Source organism: Neoarius graeffei, chromosome 18 (genome assembly GCF_027579695.1).
Source record: "Neoarius graeffei isolate fNeoGra1 chromosome 18, fNeoGra1.pri, whole genome shotgun sequence".
In the NCBI taxonomy this organism is placed as follows: Eukaryota; Metazoa; Chordata; class Actinopteri; order Siluriformes; family Ariidae; genus Neoarius; species Neoarius graeffei.
The window spans coordinates 66,350,795-66,361,254 of NC_083586.1; the positions used below are offsets into that span (position 1 = coordinate 66,350,795).

The 10,460-nt window shown below is 41.1% G+C and overlaps 1 protein-coding gene across 2 annotated transcripts in view; it reads right to left on the minus strand.

Moving 5' to 3' along the window:
- Positions 1-3,265: 3,265 nt before the first annotated feature.
- Positions 3,266-10,460, minus strand: part of LOC132866489 (tumor necrosis factor ligand superfamily member 6) — a 10,288-nt gene continuing 3,093 nt past the window's right edge. Inside the window, exons 2-7 of one of the 2 annotated variants that reach the window (XM_060899295.1) lie at positions 7,397-7,432; positions 7,291-7,318; positions 7,086-7,157; positions 5,980-6,196; positions 4,129-4,219; positions 3,266-3,832 (exon numbers count right to left, since the gene is read on the minus strand). In XM_060899295.1, coding sequence (XP_060755278.1) covers positions 3,830-3,832; positions 4,129-4,219; positions 5,980-6,196; positions 7,086-7,157; positions 7,291-7,318; positions 7,397-7,432 — 447 coding nt within the window. In that variant the 3' untranslated portion in view covers positions 3,266-3,829. Of the gene's footprint in view, positions 4,220-5,979; positions 6,197-7,085; positions 7,158-7,290; positions 7,319-7,396; positions 7,433-10,460 lie in introns of both variants that reach the window. The other variant, XM_060899294.1, reaches the window with a different exon arrangement.

The window sequence follows — 10,460 nt, forward strand, 5'->3', positions numbered from 1 at the left end:
TGTGTGCAGCTTTCTTGCTAGCTGACTAGCCCCCTCAAGTTCAAGTTCAGTCACTCAAATAAATGAAATTTCTGGAAGTAAGATAGCAAACTTGACAACACTATATTTACACTTTATTTACAATGAAAATATATACAAACTAAAAAAGCTGGTAGAAACCGTATGTAATGAATGAAATCGAAATGTAAGCTGATCTCTTACAATACACCACAGCACTTGTGAATCCGCATGGGACTGAACTGAGATTCACCGCTGCCTGTCTATATTTGAAACGAGCTGTCAATCAAAGAAAATATCCGGCCGCTTTCACCAATCACCAGTCTCCTCGCGGAAAGCTTTGCCATGTCCCTCCCACTGTGAGGCTCGGAGTCCGTGGGCAGGCGTTTTTGCAGTATTTGTCCAATAACCGTCTTGCATTTTGAGATTGAAAAGCGCAGAGCTCCCAAATGCCATTGAAGTCCACTGAGGCTGGGAGTCCGTGAGACTCTGTGGGCGGGCATTTTCGCAGTATTTGTCCAATAACCGTCTTGCATTTTGAGATTGAAAAGCGCAGAGCTCCCAAATGCCATTGAAGTCCACTGAGGCTGGGCTGCATCGCGCTGTCACGAGGGGGAAAAACTCACGCACACATTAAAGTTATAACGGAATGATTTCGCACTGTAGTGGGTTGAGCACATATACTTCTATGATTCTGGATCTGAAATAGCAATGTTATAAGGTCGGCTATAACATAAGCCTAGCGCAATTCATCCTACACGATGTTCGTCATTTTTAGAGGAGGCTGAGCCTCCCTCGCTGTCTTAGAGCAATCGCCCGTGATCCAGAGCGATGTACAACATACCCAGAGCAGCCGTGGGAGCAGCTGAGGGTTAGGTGCCTTGCTCAAGGGCACTTCAGCCATTCAGCTGGTCCAGGGACTTGAACCAGCAACCTTTTTGGTCTCAAAGCTGCTTCTCTAGCCATGGGTTGACCTCAGAAGGGAACCTTCTGCACTCAGTCTATCTGCAGTTCAGAAATGTTTAGTCAATCTTTGTCCTTTCTGGAATATTTGTGCATGTGTACATAATTTATGGTAGCCTGGTTGCAAGTATTTGTGGAAAAAGCACTCTTCGTACTTTCAGCTTCATTAAACACATCAGTCTGATCCTCAGGAAGTGTTCATAATTATACAATACATTTTTTGCTCATCGTACAGGAAGGTTGATTATCAAAAACATGCAGAGGACCAACGTACCAAAAAGAGTCTCACTGCCCTTCAGAAAGTTTCCCATTGCTCATTTTCCCGATATGATTGTAAATAGTTTCACCATTACACGCAGACCCCCACTGTCTCCATTTCAGCCAATAAGCCAAAGTGAAAATGCATGAAAACTGCTTTTTAAGTCTGATGGTGTCTTGATGACACGGATATTTTAAAAAAAAAAGCCTTTGGATTAAACACAGTTGCTGGGCTTCAGTCACTTAGGTCTCGGGTTGTTATGTACATTGATCCTGCTTGTGTTTATGGCAACAGTGGATAAAAACATGAACAGAGCTGGAATTTCAGCTCATAGCTGTTTGATCAGCAGCCCACAGAAATCAGCAGGTCTCCAGAAACTGTAGATCCCATTAGACGTTAGTAACAAATCAGGGTTTTTCGTAGTTGTTGTTGTTTTCCAGCAAGAGTGTAATCTTTAGTAGCTAACCAGCATACTGATAACTGATTAACCACAAAAGTGTGGCATTAGTTCAGGCAACTGTATTAATTTTCCACATCTATCTAACTAACTTAGTGTTGTACAAGTTCACACTTAATGCTGAAGATCAGTTCACACACATTAAAATGAACCAGTTCTCCTTCATTCCTTTTGATTTTTTTTTTTTTAAATGAACTGCTCTGAGTCCAAAGTAAAAGTTTTGATCAGCAATTAAAATGTCAAATTTCAGTAGTCAGCATTGGTGTTGTCTGCCATTAGAAAGCTCTTGGAGCCAACTTTACTGAGATAAGCAGGTCAGTAGTGTCAGTACCAGCACGTCGGAGCACATCGCCAGAAGACAACACTGATCAAGACAAGGAATGTGCAAGAAAATCAAGATGGTCACGTAATCATTTTCCAAGACGTGATCCTGAGACATCGTATCACAGTATGAAAGGTAAATTATCTCTAGTTCTGGTGCATGGGCATTGTTCTCTCTCTCCAGAGTGACCAGTGCTCACGTACACATTCATTAGCTTCAAACTGATTCGTTCAGTTCACCGTTCACCAAAAAATATGAGCATTTTCAATGAATTTAGTGTGTTCATGCACAACACTGCTAGCTTACTAGCATAGCTAATTATCTGACATTACTATAAAGGAGGAAGCCATAGCCTAATGGTTAGAGAAGCAGCTTTGGGACCAAAAGGTTGCTGGTTCAGTTCCCTGAACTAGCAGGAATGGCTGAAGTGTTCTTGAGCAAGGCACCTAACCCCCAACTGCTCCCCTGGGTGTGTTGTACATCACTTTGGATAAGATCATCTGCTAAAAGCCTGTAATATACTGTAACTTTGCTAGCTAAAAAAAGACCTGCATAAACCTGTTTATTTCTACACAAAACAGCTTGTAACATTGAAGGGGTGGGGTACAATCTTAATATTAACCAATAATATTTGCAATTTTCCAGCAATTGAGAACGTTTCAATTTTGAATCAGCCAAGAATCATCATCTTCTTCTTTCAGCTGCTCCCGTTAGAGGTCACCACAGGGGATCTTTTTCCACATATTTAATTTGGTGCAGGTTTTACACCAGATGTCCTTCCTGACACAACCCTCCCCGGTCTATCCAGGTTTGAGACCGGCACTAAGTATGCACTGGCTTGTATAATCCCAGTGGCTGGATATTTTACCTAATCTGCATGTTTTTTGGATTGTGGGAGGAAACCAGAGCAACCAGACAACATGCAAACTCTACAAAGAAAGGTCCTCATCGGCCCTGAGGTTTGAACCTGGAACCTTCTTGCTGTAAGATGACAGTGATAACCACTACACCACCAAGAATACCAACCAAATATATTAGTTTATTTTTTTTACATGCATACAAAGATATAACTGTTCCAACAACAACAACATTATTATTATTATTATTATTATTAAATCAGAAATACACATCATAATTCAGAGAGAAAAATATTTAAAAAGATACAAATTCCCTGAGAAATGTCAGAGACACTAAATGTAAATAAATAATGACTGACTGCCCCCTTTACCCCATCCATCAGTGGATATCCCCCCCACCCCCCCCCCCACCCCAGGATCTTCATGAAGCAGATACGGTTTGGTTGGGGGTTTATTCTCAGTAAAGTACATACACTAGCATGGCAGTGTGTGTTTGGTGCTGCTCCAAGAAGATGAGCTACAAGAGCGATGTTGGGGTTTTAGAACACTGTTAATAGACACCAAAGGTCCAGGGGGTGGAGGTGGACCTGATCTCACATCCTACAGTATAACCCTCACCCCGTACTTGAGAGACTTGTCCCCACCCTCTGGACTTGTGCTTAAACTGCTCACGGAGGAGAACTTTGATTAGTATAGATTCGATAATTACATAAATAATGAATATAAATCATTTTGTAATCTTCATCCAGCATTTCCAGGACATTCAGAACAAATATCATATTGTCCATCTGCAGCATTTCAGCTCTGTCTGTTGCCTCAGTTTGTAGCCTGAGGGTCAGTTTAGCAGCTCATATCTCAATAAATTACACAATCGAGTTTCATTCTAGCAAAAACAAGCTCAAAATACCCTAAAACTGGTTGTTTTGGTCCCAACCCGAGTGTGAGTGCTCGGTTCACGCCAGCTTACACGGACTTCACTGTAAAAACACACAGTAATGTGATTCCCACGATGCTGTTGTTCTGTTTAAATAAATATTGCCAGGTCATCAAATATAGAAATGTTAAATATCATTGAAAAAAATATTCAAGGTTAATTTAGGGAAAAAAAAGAACAAGAATAGCGTGTGCATCCTTCATGAACGTACGCATGAAGTTTGTACTTGTGTGACACGTTCTTAATGTCCTAGTTTATATGTTAGATCATAAAACCACCAAAGAAGTTTTCATTTTGTGCCTCCATCAAGTGGCTAGGATTGCTGACTGAAACAAACACCTTGTCATTCTTGTGTAACTTGAAAACTCCACCCAGGTAGCTGCTGGAGATGTTCTTCTCATGAGACTTCATCTGGTTTGCAGAGCTGTACCTGAAAACAAACATAAACATCACAACCACAGCACAACCACAGGACTCACTTCTGGCCTGACCTACTTCTTTATTCTGAGCGTTCAAAAACAGGAAGGGCCCGAATGGAACGGCGGGATTCTTGTTATAATTTACAGTGCCTTGCAAAAGTATTCATACCCCTTGAACTTTTTCACATTTTTCCACCTTACAACCACGAACTTAAAAGTTTTTTATTGAGATTTTATGTGATAGACCAACACAGAGTAGCACATAATTGTGAAGTGAAACGGAAATGATAAATGGTCTTCAAAATGTTAAACAAATAAAAATCTGAAAAATGTGGTGTGCATTAGTATTCAGCCCCCCTGCGTCAATACTTTGTAGAGCCACCTTTTGCTGCAATTACAGCTGCAAGTCTTTTGTGGTATGTCTCTACCAACTTTGCACGTCTAGACACTGAAATTTTTGTCCATTCTTCTTTGCAAAATAGCTCAAGCTCAGCCAGATGGGATGGAGAGCGTCTGTGAACAGCAATTTTCAAGTCTTGCCACAGATGCTCAATGGGATTTAGGTCTGGACTTTGACTGGGCCATTCTAACACATGAATATTCTTTGATCTAAACCATTCCATTGTAGCTCTGGCTGTATGTTTAGGCTCATTGTCTTGCTGGAAGGTGAATCTCCTTCCCAGTCTCAAGTCTTTTGCAGCCTCCAACAGGTTTTCTTCCAGGATTGCCCTGTATTTAGCTCCATCCATCTTCCCATCAACTCTGACCAGCTTCCCTGTCCCTGCTGAAGAAAAGCATCCCCATAGCATGATGCTGCCACCACCATGTTTCACAGTGGGGATGGTGTGTGCAGGGTGATGAGCAGTGTTAGTTTTCCGCCACACATAGCGCTTTGCATTTAGGCCAAAAAGTTCAACTGTGGTCTCATCTGATCAAATCACCTTCTTCCACATGTTTGCTGTGTCCCCTACATGGCTTCTTATGCCTGTCTTTCAACAATGGCTTTCTTCTTGCCACTCTTCCAAAAAGGCCAGATTTGTGGAGTGTACGACTTATAGTTGTCCTGTGCACAGATTCTCCCACCTGAGCTGTGGATTTCTGCAGCTCCTCCAGAGTGATCATGGGCCTCTTGGCTGCTTCTCTGACCAGTGCTCTCCTTGCTCGCTCTGTCAGTTGAGGTGGACGGCCATGTCTTGGTAGGTTTGCAGTTGTGCCATACTTTTTCCATTTTTGAATGATGGATTGAACAGTGCTTCTTGAGATGTTCAGAGCTTGGGATATTTTTTTATAACTTAACCCTGCTTTAAACTTCTCCAGAACTTTATCCCTGACCTGTCTGGTGAGTTCTTTGGTCTTCATGATGCTGTTTGTTCTTCAGTGTTCTCTAACAAACCACTGATGCCTTCACAGAACAAGTGTATTTATGCTGAGAGTAAATTACACACAGTAGATTATACACACTATTAACTAATTAGACGACTTCTGAAGGCAATTGATTGCACTGGATTGTATTTAGAGGTATCAGAGTACAGGGGGGTGAATACTAATGCACACCACATTTTTCAGATTTTTATTTGTTTAAAATTTTGAAGACCATTTATCATTTTCGTTTCACTTCACAATTATGTGCTACTCTGTGTTGGTCTATCACATAAAATCTCAATAAAAAACTTTTAAGTTCGTGGTTGTAAGGTGGAAAAATGTGAAAAAGTTCAAGGGTAATGTATACTTTTTCAATGTGACAGACATGTGTGTGTCAGTGTGTGTATACCTGTCCACCATGATGGTGAGGGTTGTCCCGTAACGTTCCGTGCTCAGTTTGACCTCATGTTTGAAAGTTTTGCAGTTTCCGAAGGCCACCTTGGAGAACAGGAAGTAGGTGCCGTCTTTAAGGATGATCAGAGTGCCATTGATGTAATTAAAATGGTCACTAAATGCAGGAAAGCCTTGAGAGTTCCACTGAAGCACGTCCATGTATGACTTCTTTTCTGCACCAAACAAGCACATGAACACGCACATTTAGCATGGCATGCGATGTGTGTTAACTTCTGAATATAGTAACAGTGACTTCTGGGTTTGGGGGGTTTTTTTTGGTTGGTTGGTTGGCTTTTCAATGACAGCCATGCTGTTAAAACCTCAGCAGAGTGCAAAATGTGACATTATGAAAATTCAACCAATCACAGGACACTTTAGAGCAGCGTGCAAGGTTTAGTGCCCCCTGCTGCCTGTGAGGTGAAATGCAATTAAAAAATGCAATGTCGCGTGAAAATTCTCACCTGCTGCAATAATCATAAAAACTACAACGATATTACTGAATATCCTTTCAACATATTCAGTACTGTTTGCTTTCACACCCGTAACGATTTACAGCCCCAAATCAGAAAAAGTCGGTTGAAATTGAACTTATAACCGAAAACAATGATTTGTAAATAATGTTTGACCTCAAAACAGTACAACAGCACATTATTTGATGTTTTACCTCATGAACTTTATTGGTCTTTTTTTTTTTTAAATAAATACTTATTTCAGTTTTGATTCTTGCAACACATTTCAGAAAAGTTGTTACAGTAAAGCGTTTCCCACTTTATAATGTTCCCGTTCCTTCTCCCAACACTTCAGGGATGTTTATGGACTGAAGACTCCTGTTCTTCCTGTAAACAGGTCTGAAGGTGTGGAACAGTACGGGGTCGTCACTATAATATTTTTCATTTCTAAATTCTAATTGCATTTTGGAAAATATCCCAACATTTCTAGAAATGGATTTTATATATATATATATATATATATATATATATATATATATATATATATATATATATATATATATATATATGATGTGTACAGTGTGTATAATGTGTGTAGTGTGGTGGCTCTCACTATGGTCATAATGCAGAAACGCAGCTGGTTTGGTGTCGCTGTCAGTCTTCGTGATCGGCATTTCTTTCGAATCTGTGGTGACACACAGCATATGGCAAACCACACGCTTTATCTCTCAGGTTATAAAAGACACATCTCTGCAATAATACAGTTGTGTGTGTGTGTGTGTGTGTGTGTGTGTGTGTGTGTGTGTGTGTGTACGTACATGCATCATCCAGGGTTGTATTTCCTCCCTGAAAATGAATCAGGATGATGATTAGTATACATCACAAATACGGACTCTAAAAAATATGTACAGAAGTCATACTCACAATCTGCTTGTAATACTGAATGTTCTCTGGATATGTCTGTAAATAAAAATGAGAAAGAAAGACAATTATAAACAAGTCATAGGTTTTAAAGACCTCCAAATCTGTCATTAAACTCAATCTTATACTGTACATGGATCTGCTTATCTTTGTGAGGAACTTCCACTGACATCATTGTTAGTGGAGCTAATCAGCAGTGGCGTGCACAGATAGACATGAGGTGGTGCTCAAGCACCTGCCCCTCTGCCCTCTGTCCAAAAAAGTGCCCTTTTGAATTTTTTTTTTACAGTTTACTGAGGGGGCGGCACGGTGGTGTAGTGGTTAGCGCTGTCGCCTCACAGCAAGAAGGTCCGGGTTCGAGCCCCGTGGCCGGTGAGGGCCTTTCTGTGTGGAGTTTGCATGTTCTCCCCGTGTCCGCGTGGGTTTCCTCCGGGTGCTCCGGTTTCCCCCACAGTCCAAAGACATGCAGGTTAGGTTAACTGGTGACTCTAAATTGAGCGTAGGTGTGAATGTGAGTGTGAATGGTTGTCTGTGTCTATGTGTCAGCCCTGTGATGACCTGGCGACTTGTCCAGGGTGTACCCCGCCTTTCACCCGTAGTCAGCTGGGATAGGCTCCAGCTCGCCTGTGACCCTGTAGAACAGGATAAAGCGGCTACAGATAATGAGATGAGATGAGTTTACTGAGGCCAATGTCGACATGATCTTTTAGTAAAGCCACGGCATTAAAAGCGTGTGTGAAAATAATGTCGCGATGTGTGCCCCCTCCGCACACACACCGGACCTCTGTCTCTCTTGCTCTGTCACGTGAACAAGCGTGCAGTGCATTCAATGTGAGGTTGCAGCAGCATAGCGTCCTGGAAGCCACGGCCTTGTCGTAGCGCAGACAACACATCGGGCAGTCAGTCAGCTCTTCCCCTGCCCCACCAGCCAGCTAACACATGAATCGAGTGAAAATGTACTGTTTGCCCTCTAAGCCCAAGCTGTAATTATTTTGTCGTGAAGTAGCCCGTCGCATACAGAAACAACTGCACACAAGTATTATATTTTTTTCTAGACCATTTTCAGATTTAGGAAAACAAAAATTTCTTTTTCTATTTTGTTCAACTAGAGATTCCTGGCAAAGTCAAAAAGCCTTGATGTAATAAATTAACATTAAGTGGTTGTTTTACACCTTTAAAAACTAAAGCGGGTCAGTGGCGACCCGAACACAAGAGGAGGCTTAAATCTCAGACTTTTATAATAAGGTGTTCCATATGCGCAAAAAAGTGCCCTTTTTCCCCTCAGAGCACTTGCCCCGCAAAATGTCTGTGCATGCCACTGCTAATCAGTGCTCTGATACACCTAAATCTTAGCCTGACCTTTTATATATACGCTACCGTTCAAAAGTTTGGGGTCACCCAGACAATTTAGTGTTTTCCATGAAAAGTCACACTTTTATTTCCCACCATAAGTTGTAAAATGAATAGAAAATATAGTCGAGACATTTTTCTGGCCATTTTGAGCATTTAATCGACCCCACAAATGTGATGCTCCAGAAACTCAATCTGCTCAAAGGAAGGTCAGTTTTATAGCTTCTCTAAAGAGCTCAACTGTTTTCAGCTGTGCTAACATGATTGTACAAGGGTTTTCTAATCATCCATTAGCCTTCTGAGGCAATGAGCAAACACATTGTACCATTAGAACACTGGAGTGAGAGTTGCTGGAAATGGGCCTCTATACACCTATGGAGATATTGCACCAAAAACCAGACATTTGCAGCTAGAATAGTCATTTACCACATTAGCAATGTATAGAGTGGATTTCTGATTAGTTTAAAGTGATCTGCATTGAAAAGAACAGTGCTTTTCTTTCAAAAATAAGGACATTTCAGAGTGACCCCAAACTTTTGAATGGTAGTGTGTATATATATATATATATTAGCAGTTATTCCATGAAATCAAGTCGTACATGAGCTGATAGCCGATGAGGCGCGTAGCACCGAGTTGTCTATAATCCATGTACGATGAGATTGAGTGGAATAACTGTTTTATTCTATCCACATTCACTGGATTTTGAGAAACAGAGCGTTTTATTTTGGTTTTTTGCAAATTCAATAAAACATCCGACAAAATAATTTCCGCTTAGAATGTAAACAAACCGGCGAAATGACAGGAGCAATTTGTGAAAAATGGGATAATAATAATTCTTGAAAAATAAAAAAAGACACGTTCTTACTATCAAATACATTTATTCCATATTTTGTTGTTTTTTTGTATTTTTGGGGTTTTGTTTTCGAGTAGAGTTTTTATTTCGTCCTCGGTTGGTTCAGCATTCCTTGACTTGCAAGTGACGTCAAAGCAAAATAGAAACCCAGATGTCGGCCATGTTGGTGGAGATACGAACGTGGGGCCAAGTGACATTCCATACAAAACATAGTCACATGTGCGCAACTCTCTTTGTTTTTCTACTGCTTTAAGTGTTCTTTTAGCTCTGCCATATCTTTGTGCTGTATATGGTTGTGATCACAACAGGACTCGTGACTGTGGCACGTTCCGATTTTTAAGAATTCCATCCGTCATTCAGAAAGAGGGCGAGGAAACGCTGAGGCTCAGTATGGAGAGGAGATGAGGGGATCAGGACACTTTATCCAATGACCATTTTGTCCAATAGTTAAGACATTCCATCCAAAGCCTTTTTCTATCAATTATTTTTTTATTTCAGGTATTCCTGTGTTCGCGAACGAAAGCCCCCGTGAGAGCACTGCTCAGCGCCTAAAGATTTAATATGATCCGACCGGCTTTAAAAATTAATACCTCAGCCAGGGGAGCTCACAGGGAAGCCAAATTTGACAGGCACCTCCCTCTAAGCCTCCCCCTTCGAAAGCACATGGTCTCGGGTCAGTAGGACCGCGCCTCAGCCCAGGATCCGCGGACGAAGCCCCCACGAGAGCGCTGCTCAGCGCCTAAAGATTTAATATGATCCATCCCTTATGAAAACTAACCATGGTTTTACTATGAAAACTAACCATGGTTTTACCATGGTTTATAGTTATTCATGGTTTTCATGGTTTTTTGAGTAACCATGAAA